General features: G+C 42.9%; 1 protein-coding gene across 5 annotated transcripts in view; it reads left to right on the top strand.

Annotated features, from left to right (window-relative positions):
- The window catches only part of LOC139376031 (partitioning defective 3 homolog), a 226,215-nt gene that overhangs the window by 44,650 nt on the left and 163,443 nt on the right, over positions 1 to 18,122 (top strand). For all 5 annotated transcript variants that reach the window (XM_071118114.1, XM_071118112.1, XM_071118115.1 and 2 more), the window contains exon 2: positions 7,061 to 7,162. In XM_071118114.1, coding sequence (XP_070974215.1) covers positions 7,061 to 7,162 — 102 coding nt within the window. The remainder of the gene's footprint in view (positions 1 to 7,060; positions 7,163 to 18,122) is intronic.

The following is an 18,122-nucleotide window of genomic DNA, read 5'->3' as shown; positions in this document are numbered from 1 at the left end:
ACGTAAAGTTAATGTCTTTGCCAAGTATTTTTGCAGTTTTACTTTAGTGCCTTAATGCAAACAGGATGCATGTTTTAGAATATTTGTGTTCTGTACAGGCTTGCTTCTTTTCACTCTGTCATTTTAGGTTAGTATTGTGGAGTAACATCAAATAGGGCTGGGTAATATATCAAATTAGTTTAATTCTAATGTGTGTTTTAACACAATGTTCAAAATGCCTGTATCGCAAGAATCAACGTTTTATATATAGTTTTCGTATTTATGAACATTTTTGGTCTCCTTCACTCCTTCTGTGCTGTGTGCACTGTGTACCTTCCCACTCACACACAGACACCAAGCCCATTCCCCTGCCACTCACAACAACAACAAAAGATAACTTCTTCCTCTCTGACAAGCGGTTTAAACTCGCTATTTGCATTTCAGGTTTGGTCCAACTGAATCGGTCATATGGACACAAACGCCTAGAGATATTTATTTGACTGTAATAGAGGAGAACCCGGCCTTTCTAACAATGCCCTTTTCATGTCTCAACTCCCAAAATGTAGAACAGAGCAGACCCTACTAAAACGAGAGTATCAATGAACTTGATTGTGGAAAATTAATGCTCAGTTTGTCAAGTGTGGCATTGCGGTACCACGTACTCGCTAGCAACATTTTAGCCAGACTTATGTGCTAGCTGTCTAGTTTGTTTTATTAATGTGCAATGAGCATAAGACACATTTATATAAAGAATTGGCAACTCGTTGTCATTCTGAGAAATAAGCAGCATCTTATCCAGTTAGGCCACTTGATTTCAACATCTAAAAGTGAACAGGCTGTGTTTCAAACAGTTGGAGATGGGAAGGAGGGTGTGTTTATAAATTCCATTGTTTTACTTTGTTAGCAAGCAAATAGATCCACGTTGGCTAGACTTCATATTTAACATTTAGCTGACTTCTCACTAGCACGTGGGCTTGCCCTTCAGAGATTGAGACCTGTGTTAATGTTCTATAATGCTATCAGAAGTTAGTCATTATTAGTGAATGTGCCTTATGCATGTTTCTGGTTTAACTAAAAGGGCATTTTCATAGACTCGAAAGCCAGATAAGTGATTATTGCAAAAAAGCAGGTTAAACTATTTTGATAAAATAATGAATTTATTAGTGGGTCTTATGGTTGTGGAAGGCTTATATTTAGCCTAGGTATAGTTGTACATGCAAGGTTTTGACCTTTAAAAGATTATTTTAAAGAACATTAAAACATTTTGAGATGTATTGTGAAGCCCATAAATTTGGAAAAAATATAGATTTTTTGGCCATATCGCCCTGCCCTAACTATGTCGTAGATCCATCTGCAGTTTTCTCCGATCACACTCATCAAACTGTAACCATTTTAAAGTCACCATTAGCCTCATGGTGAAATCCCTGAGCGGTTTCCTTCCTCTCTGTTAACTGTTAGGAAGGATGCCTGTCTCTTCTGTTGTGACTGGGTGTACATACATCATTCAAAGTGAAATTAATTACTTCACAATGGTGAAAGGGATATTCAATGTGTACTTTTTTAAATTTTTTAACCCATCTACCAATCGGTGCCCTTCTTTGTGAACCATTGGAAAACCTCAAATCTGTGTTTTGAAATTCACTGCTTGACTGAGGGACCTTGCATATAATTCTGCGTGGGGTACAGATAGGTACCCCAATGAGGTAGTCATTTAAGTCATGTTAAACACTATATTGCGCACAGTGAGCCCATGCAACCTATTATGTGACTTGTTAAGCACATTTTTACTCCTGAACTTATTTAGGCTTGCCATAACAAAATGATTGAATACTTATTGACTGAAGACATTTTAGCTTTTGCTTCTGTTATCTGTTATCTGTTAACATTTCTAAAAACGAAGTTCCATGTTGACATCATGGGCCATTGTGTGTAGATCAGTGACACAATCTCAATTTAATCCATTTTAAATTCAGACTGTAACAAAATGTGGAAGTTCTGGAAGAGCGCAAGGGAGCGTGAAAGAGTGGAGAGTGAGATGCTGGCAGCCAGAAATGCTGGGAGAGAGGAAAAGCGGTATGCTTAGCCTTGTCACACAGTCCATCCTCCCTCCAGCCAGCCTGTTCCTTCAGTACAACACTGGTCTTTGTGCATACTGCTCTTAGTGCTCAGCAGTGCATGGCAATGCAACACACGTCATTCACAGAGTGGCCTGTCTGTGCACTGAGCTAGAACCTCCACTGCCTGTTTTGGACTGTGCCCAGAACCCATGGTGCTCTGCATTATCCCAGGTAGAGGTCGACCGATTTTATGATTTTCAACGCCGAAAGCGATTGGAGGACCAAAAAAAGCAGATTAATCGGCCGATTAAAAAAATTAAAAAGAAAAATATATATATATTTAATTGTATTTTTACATTTTATTTATTTGTAATAATGACAATTGCAACAATACTGAATGAAAACTTTTATTTTAACTTAGTATAATCAATAAAATCTATTTGGCCTCAAATAATGAAACGGGTTCAATTTGGTTTACATAATGCAAAAACAAAGTGTTGGAGAAGAAAGTAAAAGTGCAATATGTGCCATGTAAAAAAGCTAACGTTTAAGTTCCTTGCTCAGAACATGAGAACATATGAAAGCTGGTGGTTCCTTTTAACATGAGACTTCAATATTCCAAGGTAAGAAGTTTTGGGTTGTGGTTAATAGTATTTATCTCTGCCATTTGTATTTCATATACCTTTGACTATTGGATGTTCTTATAGGCATTTTATTATTGCTAGTGTAGCAGTATAGCTTCCGTCCCTCTCCTCGCCCCTGCCTGGACTCGAACCAAGAACACATCGACAACAGCCAACCTCGAAGCATCGCTACCCATCGCTCCACAAAAGCCGCCGCGGCCCTTGCAGAGCAAGGGGAACTACTACTTCAAGGTCTCAGAGCGAGTTGCGTCACTGATTGAAACACTATTAGCGTGCACCCCGCTAACTAGCTGGCCATTTCACATTGGTTACACCAGCCTAATCTCGAGAGTTGATAGGCTTGAAGTCATAAACTGCTCAATGCTTGAAGCACAGCGAAGAGCTGCTGGCAAACGCACAAAAGTTCTGTTTGAATGAATGCTTATGAGCCTGCTGCTGCCTACCACTGCTCAGACTGCTCTATCAAAACAGACTTAATTCTAATATAATAAAACACACAGAAATACTAGCCTTTGGTCATTAATATGGTCAAAACCCGGAAACGGTCATTTCGAAAACAAAACGTTTATTCTTTCAGTGAAATACGGAACCGTTCCGTATTTTATCTAATGGGAGGCATCCTTAACTCCAAATATTCCTGTTACATTGCACAACCTTCAATGTTATGTCATAATTCCGTAAAATTCTGGCATTAGTTCTCAACCAGCCAGGCAGCCCAAACTGTTGCATATACCCTGACTCTGCGTGCAATGAATGCAAGAGAAGTGACACAATTTCCCTAGTTTAACATTGCCTGCTAACCTGGATTTCTTAACGAAATACGCAGGTTTAAAAATATATAATTCAGTGTATTGATTTTAAGGAAGGCATTGATGTTTATGGTTAGGTACATTCATGCAACGATTGTGCTTTTTACGCAAATACGCTTTTGTTAAGTCATCTCCCGTTTGGCGAAGTTGGTCTTCACACAGTTTGCAACGAGCCAGGCTGCCCAAACTGCTGCATATAGCCTGACTCTGTTGCACAGAATGCAAGAGAAGTGACACAATTTCCCCAGTTAAAAGAAATTCATGTTAGCAGGCAATATGAATTAAATATGCAGGTTTAAAAATATATACTTGTGTATTGATTTTAAGAATGGCATTGATGTTTATGGTTGGGTACACATTGGTGCAATGACAGTAATTTTTTTCGCGAATGTGCTTGTTAAATCACCCGTTAAGGTGCGACGTAGGCTATGATTCAATGATAAATTAACAGGCACTGCATCGATTATATGCAACGCAGGACAAGCTAGATAAACTAGTAATATCATCAACCATGTGTAGTTAACTAGTGATTATGTTAAGATTGATTGTTTTTTCTAAGATACGTTTAATGCTAGCTAGCACCTTACCTTGGCTCCTGGCTGCACTCGCATAACAGGTAGTCAGCCTGCCACGCAGTCTCTTCATGGAGTGCAATGTAATCAGCCATGATCGGTGTCCAATAATGCTGATTACCGATTGTTATGACTACTTGAAATCGGCCCTAATTAATCGGCCATTCCGATTTAATCGATCGACCTCTAAACCCAGGACACATCCTCGTAGAGAAGGGCCTTAAAACTACTGCTCTGGGCAGGTCTGGAGTAAGGCCAAAGGCAACATGCAGCCAAGCTAGGTGAACCAGGGGGAACCCCAGGATCAGATTAGCAGGCTTAGCTATAGCATACAGAGTTCTAGACTTCTCATTGAACTCTACACATACTCCTATACGCGTAACATTACTTTCTGTACATGTTTGAGACCAGAAGGGTGTTCCTGCAGCCATTCTGACTCCAGGCCTGTTGCTGCAAGAGTCGGTTGATGAGGACAGAGCTGGAGCCTGTCTGAGATGTTCCCACAGTGTGTGTGTGTGTGTGTTGAAATAAGATGCACTTTTTGATTCAAGAGACTAATTGTCTCCCTATTTAGAATATGGAGAACAAGCTATGAAGGAAAAATACTGCTGTTTTGGTGCCGATACAGCTAACAAGTGCAAAAACTCTATTGGGATTTTGTCAACAACACGATATATCAACAAAAACAAAAAATCCCAATATGTAACTGTTGATTCCCTACCCCCCATCACTAAAGGCTATGGGGTTGATCATTTATGCAATGTGTGTCTGAAGGTTAGGGGTTGAGTAAGGACAGAAGCTGTGCCGAAATGGAAGAAAACAGACAAACATGGAGTGAACTAGCCTAACCTGAACCTGCTTGTTTTTCGTTGCAAAACTGTTTGTTGCCAAACGATTTGCTACGCGGGCACTAATGAATAGGATCCGGGTTTCCAGCATGCTACACCACCACAACTGTCCTTATTTACTCCAGATCCAGAAACCCACTGGGACATGTGGTGTGTTATTTACGCTTGGCTGTTTTTACTGGACGGACTGGGGCTTCTAGGAATGCATTTTACACACTGCTCTCTGATGTGGCTGACCCTGTTTAACCAAAGAAGATAGTATCCCCTCAACAGACTACTACACAGAACTCGTGCTTGAGGCCAAGCCCCCTGGGTAGAAATACAAAATAGACATGGGCCAATATTCACTGAAAATCACTGACGGCTCTGGTTCAACCAGGATATGACTGCTCTGAAGCTGTGTATACAGTATATAGGTGTTCTTGTAAGCAACTGAATGGCCACAGAAAGGGGAATAGTAGCCTTTTAATACTTCAGCCTTTTTAATACTTCAGCCTTTTTTAATACTTCAGCCTTTTTTAATACTTCAGCCTTTTTTTAATACTTCAGCCTTGAACAGACCATAAAAGGCCATACCATTGCAGTGTTGAAGTGAGAGGCTGACGAGTGTTGTAGAAGGGGTCAAAGTGGCCTACTCGCCCCAGGGCCAGTGTGCTTACTGTGGATCATAGATCAACCTGTCTGTCTGTGTTGGTCTCGCGCTCTCTAAAAAATTGTGAGAATAGATTAACATCAATCCAGTTTGTGCACTCAGTATTTTAGAAAATAAATGGGCCACTTGGCCACCCACCACCTCACTCCCTCCCCCATTGTGATTTGTTTTGTGTACACTCTGTGTTTGCACCCTACCCTGAGCCATCTGACCACTAAGGGACTGGCTCTTTAAGGATGCACGAGTAGGTCCAGTTTGTCAATTTAACTGGTTATGTTAAGGAATCCATTGGTGTAAATTTGTGCTCTGCTCTCCACTTTTTCCTGTAGTCCACTCCCTCTATCCCCCTGACAGACTGTCATTCTGGCTGCACCCTAATTTGGAGTTACCAAGGACGTGTTCATTAGGCACCAAATGGAACAAAACAGACAAACAGAGCGGGATGATCTGGTCCAATAAGAAACACATTTCCAAACACTCAGTTTACCGTTGTATGCCCTAAGGAACAAATCTATGTTTTATTGCCATCTGAGACAGGTCCTCTTTTAATATGTAATTGATTGAACCAAAACCGTTCCTTCAATGGGGTATCAGTGGAGAGGTGCCTCCCCCTCCCCTCCACACTTTCCCCAGGTCTGATGTGAGGGGGTGTGGGCGAGAGGAGTGAGGCTATCAGAATAGGAATGAAGATCTAGGATCAGTTTAGCCTTTTAACTCCATAATGAATAAATGGCAGTCCTGATCTTACAGCACTGCTACTTTGAGACGCTATATGAATACTGGCCCAGATGGTATCTCCAGGGGTCCAGTACTGCCTACATGTGGTGAGTGACTTGTCTGTCAGAGTCGTAATGATCTTAATGCTATGCGTCAGCTCCACAAGGTCTCCTCCATTGTCCCTCACTGTCAGGGTTTAACACCATGGGGACACATCAGTCACGGTTACAGAATGCAGAATATATTACAGTGCAAGCCAGCCATATTCATCACTCTCTGTATATCTGCTCTCTCCTCTCTGTCTCTCTGTGTAGGCCTACCTCTTGGTTCTTCTCACTCTTTCTCTCAATTTCTCCGTCTCCTTTTTTGATGTTTCCCAACACTCTTATTGTTGAATCTGTGGACATGTTGACAGTTGATCTGTGTCTGCTGTGTTATGGCCCTAGCCTTGGCCATTTCTTGTAAGTGGAACCAATTGTAATGCAGGTCATTCTCCCAGTATTGTGAAAGATTGTCAGTCTATACAGTATAAATTATATAATGTGGCTACCCTCAGGGCTGTCTTCACGTCGCTGTGCTCTTAAACCGTCTCAACCCTGTCAAGACTGGCCCTAAACATCTCTCCCTGCTTTCTCTCCTCTCCACCCTCCCACTCGCTCAGGCCGTCTCTCTCCTCTCCATGTGTTGTATGGGTATTTTTACCAGAGACAATGGGATATGTAAAAGACTCATTTCTCATGCGGTAAATGGACAATACATGAATCTTCTCCTTCTTCCCCTAGGATGCCAGCTACTGGTTACAGGTGCACCGGTTGGAGCATGGGGACGGAGGTATCCTGGACCTGGATGACGTGCTGTGTGATGTGGCTGATGACAAAGACCGGGTAAGGGAACTGAAGCATGGGGTGTTCTAGCGGTTTAAGACAGTGAGAGAGTGGGTTTGAGTCCAACCTGCTGTTTTCTAGCACTTTCTCCTGCCTGTCCTGTCAGTCGTTCACTGTCCTATAGTAAACACGTGGTTGGAAATGCTACTTCAAGCAAGGGCCATGTGTCATCATGTATAAAGGATGACATGAGAGCAAAAATTCAGGGCATAAGTAGGTTTTGCCTACACTGTACGTGAACAACCCTTTTGGCAACAACACTGGCTATCTGGTTAGTGCTTGGCATTTGTTGTTTGATACAGGTAGCTAGGTTGCTGCCAAAATAATGGAAACGCATGTTCCGGGGTTCATCCATTGGCATTCAGGAGTATACCACCTCAGTCATTGGCTTCATCAATAAATGCATCAACAACGTCGTCCCCCCCACAGTGACTGTTCGTACATATCCAGTACATCACTGGGACCAAGCTTACTGCAATCCAGGACCTTTATACTAGGCGGTGTCAGAGGAAAGCCCATAAAATTGTCAGGGACTCCAGTCACCCACGTCATAGACTGTTCTCTCTGCTACCGCACGGCAAGCGGTACTGGATCGCCAAGTCTAGGTCCAAAAGGCTCCTTAACAGCTTCTATCCCCAAGCCCTTCTTTGGACACTGTGTTAACAAACATCCAAACAAGCTTCAATGCCATCCAACTCTCCTTCTGTGGCCTCCAACTGCTTGTAAACGCTAGTAAAACTAAATGCATGCCTTTCAACTGATTGCTGCCCGCCCGACTAGCATTCTGAATATGTGGACAACTACAAATACCTAGGTGTCTGGCTAGACTAAACTCTCCTTCCAGACTCATATTAACCATCTCCAATCAAAAATTAAATTTAGAATTAGCATCCTATTTCGCAATAAAGCCTCCACTCACGCTGCAAAACACCATCGTAAAACTGACTGTCCTCGACTTTGGCGACGTCATTTACAAAATAGCCTCCAACACTCTACTCAGCAAATCGGATGCAGTCTATCACAGTGCCATCCGTTTTGTCACCAAACCACCATATACTACCCACTGCGACCTGTATGCTCTCGTCGGCTGGCCCTCGCGACATATTCGTCGCCAGACCCACTGGCTCCAGGTCATCTTTAAGTCTTTGCTAGGTAAAGCCCTGCCTTATGTCAGCTCACTGGTCACAATAACAACACCCACCCGTAGCACGCGCTCCAGCAGGTGTATCTCACTGGTCATCCCCAAAGCCAACACCTCCTTTGGCCGCCTTTCCTTCCAGTTCTCTGCTGCCAGTGACTGGAACGAATTGCAAACATCTCCCTCACTGACTTTAAGCATCAGCTATCTGAGCAGCTTACCGATCGCTGCAGCTGTACATAGCCCATCTGTAAATAAGCCCATCCAATCTACCTACCTCATCCCCATATTGTTTTTAACTTTTTTGCTCTTTTGCACACCAGTATTTCTACTTGCACATCATTATCTGCACATCTATCACTCCAGTGTTAATTTGCTAAATTGTAATTACTTCGCTACTATGGCCTATTTATTGCCTTACCACCTCACGCCATTTGCACACACTGTATATAGACTTTTTCTATTGTGTTATTGACTGTACGTTTGTTTATTCCATGTGTAACTCTGTTTGTGTCGCTTTGCTTTATCTTGTCCAGGTCGCAGTTGTAAATGAGAACTTGTTCTCAATGAGCTTACCTGGTTAATTAAACGTGGGGGGAAAAATGCTGCTAAATATTTATTGAACTGGCCACACAGACTATTTACATTTTCTGCTGCCTCTCGCTGTTTATTATCTATGCAATAGCACTTTACCCCCACCTAATATGTACAAATTACCTTGACTAACCTGTACCCCTGCACATTGACTCGGTACTGGTACCTCCTGTATATAGCCTCGTTATTGTGTTCTTTGAATTTATTACTTTAGTTTATTTAGTAAATATTTTCTTTACCAAACATGCAGTTCAAGAAATAGAGTTAAGGTTGTATTAACAACCGTACCTGTTGTATTAGGTGCGCTTGAAAAATACGATTGGATTTGACTTGAGAATATAAAGTATATAGAAATTCCATCATGCGTAAGGTCATTTATAAAAATGCTGGGGAGGCCATTCGTTTTGGCTAATGAGGCTATACCCCCATGGGATGACAATTCCCCCATCCACTGGACACGAGTGGTCCCTGATTGGTTTAATGAGCATGAAAATGATTTAAGCCGTATGCCATGGCCGTCTGTCACCTGATCTCAACCAAATTAAAGACTTGTGGGAGATTCTGGAGAATCTATGCCAAGGTGCATTGAAGCTGTTCTGGTTTGTAGTGCCCTAACGCCCTATTAAGACTGTTGGTGTTTCCTTTATTTTGTTTGTTTTTCATCAATAACATAGATGCATAAATAGATGAGGCAAGCAGTAAACTGTCTGTCTACTTAGAAAAGGCTTGGGCTACTTCACGCACCCCTCTCCACAGAATAGACTATGACCGCACCCAACACTATTCCCTATATGATGTACTACTTTAGACCACGTCCGTTGCCCTCTGGCCACTCGTCTCATTTCCTCATCTGTCACTGTTTCTCACCATTATGAAATGAGTCTGATGGAGAGCGAATCCTCTGAGTGACGGACAGCAGAGGTCATCAAGGGTCACCTTCTCAGCTGGGTCTGCTGTGCGCCAAGGGCACCGGGCTATATCAGAATCCGTGTTACCGCAATACACTGGACTGAATGTGACCAACGTAATGTTAACATTAGGATGCTGTAATGAGTTGCAGCTGGGATTTAATATGGGAATCCATCTGGGAAACCTCCACCAGATTTAGGCTTGGTACAGTGTGTATTGCATATACAAGTGAGTAAATTTTAGACTAACGTTCTTCTTACACAGTGGATGTAGCAATCCTGCTTAATGTGAGTGACTCTTACCCGAGTTTACAGCCTGATTCGGGCTCTGCCCAGACCATGGTGTGGGTTTGTTTGAGAGTGTATGCATGTTTCCAATCCAATTGGAGACGATTTTCATGCAAATATTCTAAAAAATGCATAAAAGTAGTATGCGCTTTTCCCCACCAGCGATGTTACTATCAAATTGACTTGTTGAGGATAAAAAGCTGTGTGTGATGAGTGCACAGAAAAATACCTTTTGCAGTTAATTTCCTATGTACAGTGGGGCAAAAAAGTATTTAGTCAGCCACCAATTGTGCAAGTTCTCCCACTTAAAAAGATGAGGCCTCATTGTAGGTACACTTCAACTATGACAGACAAAATGAGGAAAACAAATCCAGAAAATCACATTGTAGGATTTTTTATGAATTTAGTTGCAAATGATGGGGGAAAATAAGTATTTGGTCACCTACAAACAAGCAAGATTTCTGGCTCTCACAGACCTGTAACTTCTTCTTTAAGAGGCTCCTCTGTCCTCCACTCGTTACCTGTATTTATGGCACCTGTTTGAACTTGTTATCAGTATAAAAGACACCTGTCCACAACCTCAAACAGTCACACTCCAAACTCCACTATGGCCAAGACCAAAGAGCTGTCAAAGGACACCAGAAACAAAATTGTAGACCTGCACCAGGCTGGGAAGACTGAATCTGCAATAGGTAAGCAGCTTGGTTTGAAGAAATCAACTGTGGGAGCAATTATTAGGAAATGGAAGACATACAAGACCACTGATAATCTCCCTCGATCTGGGGCTCCACGCAAGATCTCACCCCGTGGGGTCAAAATGATCACAAGAACAAAAATCCCAGAACCACACGGGGGGGCCTAGTGAATGACCTGCAGAGAGCTGGGACCGAGGTAACAAACCCTACCATCAGTAACACACTACGCCGCCAGGGACTCAAATCCTGCAGTGCCAGACGTGTCCCCCTGCTTAAGCCAGTACATGTCCAGGCCCATCTGAAGTTTGCTAGAGAGCATTTGGATGATCCAGAAGAAGATTGGGAGAATGTCGTATGGTCAGATGAAACCAAAATATAACTTTTTGGTAAACTCAACTCGTCGTGTTTGGAGGACAAAGAATGCTGAGTTGCATCCAAAGAACACCATACCTACTGTGAATCATGGGGGTGGAAACATCATGCTTTGGGGCTGTTGTTGCAAAGGGACCAGGACGACTGATCCGTTTAAAGGAAAGAATTAATGGGGCCATGTATCGTGAGATTTTGAGTGAACCTCCTTCCATCAGCAAGGGCATTGAAGATGAAACGTGGTTGGGGCTTTCAGCATGACAATGATCCCAAACACACTGCCCGGGCAATGAAGGAGTGGCTTCGTAAGAAGCATTTCAAGGTCCTGGAGTGGCCTAGCCAGTCTCCAGATCTCAACCCCATAGAAAATCTTTGGAGGGAGTTGAAAGTCCATGTTGCCCAGCAACAGCCCCAAAACATCGCTGCTCTAGAGGAGATCTGCATGGAGGAATGGGCCAAAATACCAGCAACAGTGTGTGAAAACCTGTCATCGTTGAAGTGTACCTATGATGAAAATTACAGGCCTCATCTTTTTAAGTGGGAGAACTTGCACAATTGGTGGCTGACTAAATACTTTTTTGCCCCACTGTACCTAATAAAAAAATACAAGAGAAATTGGTTTCCATTGCATTTTCAACTCACCAAGTTTGTTTTTATGTAGCGAGTGTGCCTACTCTGGTATTAGCACTCTCAACAATAGCGTGCAGATACAGTAGAATCTGCCTGCCGATGGCTAGAGCGCACGTATAGCCTACATGAGATTATTATGGACAAAAAAACAGATTTATTTTTAATTGTCGAACGGCAGCCAAGCATTGGATCAAAAATGTAAAAAAAATTGTGTACTGATTCTAAGAAAGAAACATGGCTGTTTATGGTTAGGTACATTTGTGTGCAATGATTGTGCTTTTTTCGCTAATGAGCTTTTGTTAATTCATCACCCGTTTGGCGAAGTTGAAGTAGGCTGTGATTCAATGATAAATGAACAGGCACGGCATTGCATATAATCAACGCAGGACAAGCTAGTTACCCTAGTAATATCATCAACCATTTGTAGTTAACTAGTGATTATGTAAAGATAATTTTAATGCTAGCTAGCAACGTACCTTGGCTCCTTGCAGCCACAGGTCCTTCTGCTGCTGCACTCGCGTATCAGGTGGTCAGCCTGCCACACAGTCTCCTCATGGATTGTAATGTAATCTGCGTCCAAAAAGGCCGATTACCAATTTGTTATGAACACTTGAAATCGGCCCTAATTAATCAGCCAACTTGTCTAGTGTGTTTTGTGAACATTTTAAAAGTTTACCGAAATCAGGCCTGTCGTGAATATATTTAGCTGACATGTACTTTACTTGCATAAAAAGGCTGAATGGAAACTTGGAAAGGGGGATACCTAGTTAGTTGTACAACTGAATGCCTTCAACTGAAGTGTCTTCAGTATTTAACCCTTCTGAATCAGAGGTGCTAGGGGCTGCCTTCATCGGCATCCACATCTTCGGCACCCGGGGAACAGTGGGTTAACTGCCTCGCTGTGGTCTATGAGATTAGGGTCCATGTCCGATTTAAAAAAAATAAAATAAAAAATAAAAAACATTTAAAGCCTGTGATTCTATTCAAGGGGGATGGATGATGAATGAGACTGGGATTGGAAGTGACTGACGGCTTGAATTAATCTGTAGAGGGAGATGGGCGGGGGGAGAGAGCAGCTTTGTTCAGTTATGGGTGTAGTTAGTAAGCATAGTGGCTGACGGAAGCTTCTCTCCACAATAAATGGTTAGTTAGTGGATCAGCATCTCTACAATAAAGGGGGTAAGTGAATCCCGTGACCTTAGTGCTGGCACAATTACCGTATAGCTGTGTAACTGACGATTATGGATGAAGACAGTCATGAAAATAAAATAATCGTCTCAACCATAAATTAAACTTCAATTCAAATGAACAGCTGACTGAATGACCACAATGCTGCTGCATCAGCAGCAAACGTAGAGGGAGAGAATGAATAGAACAGACTTGGAACCTCTAACCCGGGCAATTTGACTGGTAAACTCACGGGTACACTCATGGGTCGCCTAGGATTGTCATGCAATAATTCCATGGTAATGTCATATGTTCATTCAAGTCATGTTAACCCTTTAGACCCCAATATAATTCTGGAATGCTGCTGTAGACTTCCAAAAACAATGAACTTGTAATTGTCATTCGTTAACTTAGTTTTAAAGAGCACAACCTCTTCTTTAATGACACCACATTCATGTCGATATGAATAACACTCATCGTCTTCCATTGTGTAGACACTCATTATTAACACTCAACACAACAATAAACAAGAGTATTTAAATTGTAGTACATTTTGAGTGAGTAATTTAGTCAAATGTACTAAGTATAATCTATTATACATATGTGAAAATGTAACCGGAGGACAATATTCAGAAAGTATTTCAAAACCCACACAAAGTAGGCTATTTGATTGACAACAATTCTTACTTCTGTAACAATGTAAAAATACAAACAACCATTCAGACTATTTCAAAATATAGACGCCCTCAATAAGGATTAGTACAGACCAGGCCTGAAACCAAATGTAGAAGTAGTAGCCTACTCTGACAACAATTCAGTGAATGCAGACAGAGATTTCAGGACAAATTAATATTTCACCCTGCCATTTGAGTGTTTGCATTTAGCCTACAACATGTCATGGATCTTCTGGAAGCACGGCCCCATCCTGCGAAGTCGCACAGAACACGTAGAGCACTCAGAGGAAGTTACTAGATATCTCCCACTCTTTGCCCTGCGTCCACTCTGGATACACACCACACACTGTCTCCTACGCCCTTTAAACTTCACCAGGGAGTGGCCTGCTTTCAAATGATGAGTAACAACTCGGTCCACACCCCCGGGTGACAGACTCTTGTCTCCCCGCTTCCTGCCACTGTAGCCAAGTGAATGCACAAGCTGCATTTTGAATGCCTTCAGGGATGAGCGCATGCGGTTTCTGGGAAGGGGCCTTTGCAGGGTCCCCACACTGGTCTACTGACGCCGCCCTCAGGACGCCCTAGATGGGTAGCAATATGACACGCCACCGCTTTGAGCAGCTATGTAAGTACATGCACTTTTCAGATCCCAATTCAACAAATGAGACAGACAAATTGCACAAAGTAAGCTGTGTGCTACAAAGGTGAATGTTGAGAATTGGGGCAGACACTTTCCATGGAAACACAGGCTCCCGTCTCTGGTGTCCTTCCTTCTCCTCTCCATGTTCCTCTTCCTTGCCATGTCTCCATCGCACACTATTCCCTGTGGGCACTGGTGAAAGTAGTACGCTATATAGGATACCATTTGGGACACACTTATGTCTGTATATATTGTTGTGTCAGTCAGTTTAGTCTGTTACTCTACAGCCATAGAAATGTAATAGGTAGACTTGAATGAAGAGTTGATTGTGGATTCCCGTTCTACTCATTCCACTTCTCTGGCTACAGCAGTTCTGACCTGGAGTTAATTACATAGCTGTATGATGCCATAATCGGCTACTAGCCCAATAACCACTTCACTAAACATGAATCCACTCTCCTGGCAACTCACTCTGCATCTCTGACATGTGTGAGATGCTTTTTAAAGACTGTGGAGAAGGAATGTGTGGCCTGGTGAGCGATGTGGCTTTTATTGGGTTACAGCGTGTCATCGCTGCTGCCAGGAATGGTGGCAGACAGCTCAGGGATTCACTGAGTGTTTTTTCAGATGCTGTGTATCTTTCTGTCTGTCCCTCCCTCCATGTGTTCTCATTTGGCCCACAGTCCAGCCTTGAGCCTTGATGGTATTCCCGTCTTTAACGGTCAGTCAATGTCCACCCTGCCTAGTAATAATTACCCAGAGATGGAGGATAGGACATTCAACACACACACAACCTTGGTGCCAGGAGACTGGCGTGTCCCAGCACCCTCCTGAGGTCATGAACATTTCAGGGCTATGCTGTTTCAACCCCACATTCTCCATGTGTCTGGGAAGGACACGCGTGCACGCACACACACACACACAGTGGAATCCGTGTGTCTGGGCAGGGCAGACAGCTGCACGGGCCATCTCCACTTAATCACTTCTTGACAGACACGCACTTCTGTGTAAATACATTTAAATTCACATACACAATCCATGTCTCAAGACTTAAAAATCCTTCTTTAACCGGTTTCTACCCCTTCATCTACACTGATTGAAGTGGATTTACCAGGTGACATCAATAAGGGATCATAGTTTTCATCTGGATTCACTCGGTCAGTCTGTTATTGAAAGAGTAAGTGCTCTTAATGGTTTGTACACTGTGTGTAGTGCACTACTTTTGACCAGGGCCTATAAGGATAGTCATTTAGGACACACCCCAGCAAGTCAAACCACTCATTGGACCCAGTGAAACCACTGTCAAGTGTTTCTATGACTCTAGGGCTCAATTGTACACCTGCTGAAAGTGAGACGATGTGGGCTTGTGCTCCATAGAGAACAAGGATGGCGAGGTAACAGCCATTTGTGAAATCAAACAAATCCACTTTTATTGACAAACCCTGCTGTGTTCCCCTTTGGGAGGGTGCTGTTCAATTGTGTTATATCCACGAAAACATAAATGTTTACATGTATTGATTTTGGGGCCTCTATATTTAGCCTGCTTGTTTGTCCACCAAGTGCATTGATTTTTGGAGCACATGATGATGCTTTAAAAATGAGTATTGACCCCATTATAATACATACTGGTACTTATGAGGAATGTCTTATGTATTCTAAAGCATTCAATATAAATACAGTTGTGTGGAAAGAAAAACACTTTAAAAAAACATGGTTCAAACTGGTGATGAGTTGACTTAGACCATGCCTCTGGGCTGCTTTTATCACTTTCATTAAATCTTCTCTGAAGCCATAGAGAGAGCAGAGATGCCCTCGAGCAGGGATTGGCAACTGGCGGCACGCCAATTTATGAAATAAATAAACATGTAAAAAAATGTATATATTTGAAGTCGGTCGGGGTCTCAACTTACTGTTGAGGGTTGGAATAATAGAATACACAAGGTGCAATTTCCAAATTTGGTTGTACATCAGTCACTCAATTAGTCTGTCAGCAATTTTTATTTAGATTTGTAAGTTAGCGACCAGCTTTCTAAACTTGTAGTAAGCATGGCTGAATTACCGACCGGGGTAGGGCCCATTTCTTCATCAGTTATCATATTAAAAACGGCAAACGTTTGCCCCCCCCCCCCCCCCCAATGGCAAAATATGTAGAATTGAAGGAAATTAAATTTAAAACGTACATTGTTTTTTGTCTTCACTGTCACAAGGGGGGAGGCACTAAAATACTTTGCGCGCACTGTTGGGGGGTGAATGTATGTGGGTATGCAGAACCACGAGCCACTGCGGCCCCTCGTGACGACTTGTTTTTTTGTGGACCCCACACGCATCAAATAGTAGGTATACCTGTCTCCACCCATCACTACATAACCTAGTGGTGACCTGTGTGTGTGATATCCTTCATCTGCCTCTCCATCAAAGACCTCCTTCAGAGAAGAGCTGCTAACTAATGACCTTCTATTCCACGCTCCTCCTGCGTCCCGCCCTAATAGGAACAGCATGGTGTCTATTGGACTCTGCTAAGATGTGGTTGATAGAAAAGTCTATAGATGAGGTTAACACACACTAAGGTACCATGCTTTTCATATCCGTGGTGCTGGGTCTTACTGCCCGCGCGCGCACACCATTTTTACCTCAGCACGTGGATTTGCCGACTTTCGCTGCAAGACCTTTTTGAAGACCGGGTAGAAAGGTCTCTGTTTGAGCCTCTGTAGTGGTAGACCAGAGAGTCTACTGGCTAAGACCAAGTCAGGAACATGATTCATATGATATGTAGGTAGCTGCTGCTAAACACAAGTGGCCATTTCAACACTCAAACACTTGAAGGGGATTTAAACTGAATGGAAGCGGAAAACTCAATATTAATTATGGTTAAATGCTTCTAATGAGGTTAGAGTGGAACGTTGTGAAAGGAAGCTGTCACTGGGTATTCATCATTTGGGCACTACTCATTAAGACCAGCGTGACGCACATTTGTCAAGAAATTCACTGTACATTGACCTAGAAGTAGGCCTGTATACAGAAAAATACACTGCTCAAAAAAATAAAGGGAACACTAAAATAACACATCCTAGATCTGAATGAATGAAATATTCTTATTAAATACTTTTTTCTTTACATAGTTGAATGTGCTGACAACAAAATCACACAAATTATTAATGGAAATCAAATTTATCAACCCATGGAGGTCTGGATTTGGAGTCACACTCAAAATTAAAGTGGAAATCACACTACAGGCTGATCCAACTTTGATGTAATGTCCTTAAAACAAGTAAAAATGTGGCTCAGTAGTGTGTGTGGCTTCCACGTGCCTGTATGACCTCCCTACAATGCCTGGGCATGCTCCTGATGAGGTGGCGGATGGTCTCCTGAGGGATCTCCACACAGACCTGGACTAAAGCATCCGCCAACTCCTGGACAGTCTGGTGCAACGTGGCGTTTGTTGATGGAGCGAGACATGATGTCCCTGATGTGCTCAATTGGATTCAGGTCTGGGGAACGGGCGGGCCAGTCCATAGCATCAATGCCTTCCTCTTGCAGGAACTGCTGACACACTCCAGCCACATGAGGTCTAGCATTGTCTTGCATTAGGAGGAACCCAGGGCCAACCGCACCAGCATTTGGTCTCACAAGGGGTCTGAGGATCTCATCTCGGTACCTAATGGCAGTCAGGCTACCTCTGGCGAGCACATGGAGGGCTGTGCGGCCCCCCAAAGAAATGCCACCCCACACCATGACTGACCCACCGCCAAACCGGTCATGCTGGAGGATGTTGCAGGCAGCAGAACGTTCTCCACAGCGTCTCCAGACTCTGTCACGTGCTCAGTATGAACTTGCTTTCATCTGTGAAGAGTACAGGG

The sequence above is a fragment of the Oncorhynchus clarkii genome, chromosome 20, assembly GCF_045791955.1.
Source record: "Oncorhynchus clarkii lewisi isolate Uvic-CL-2024 chromosome 20, UVic_Ocla_1.0, whole genome shotgun sequence".
Lineage (NCBI taxonomy): Eukaryota > Metazoa > Chordata > Actinopteri > Salmoniformes > Salmonidae > Oncorhynchus > Oncorhynchus clarkii.
This window is presented reverse-complemented; position numbering and strand designations above follow the sequence as displayed.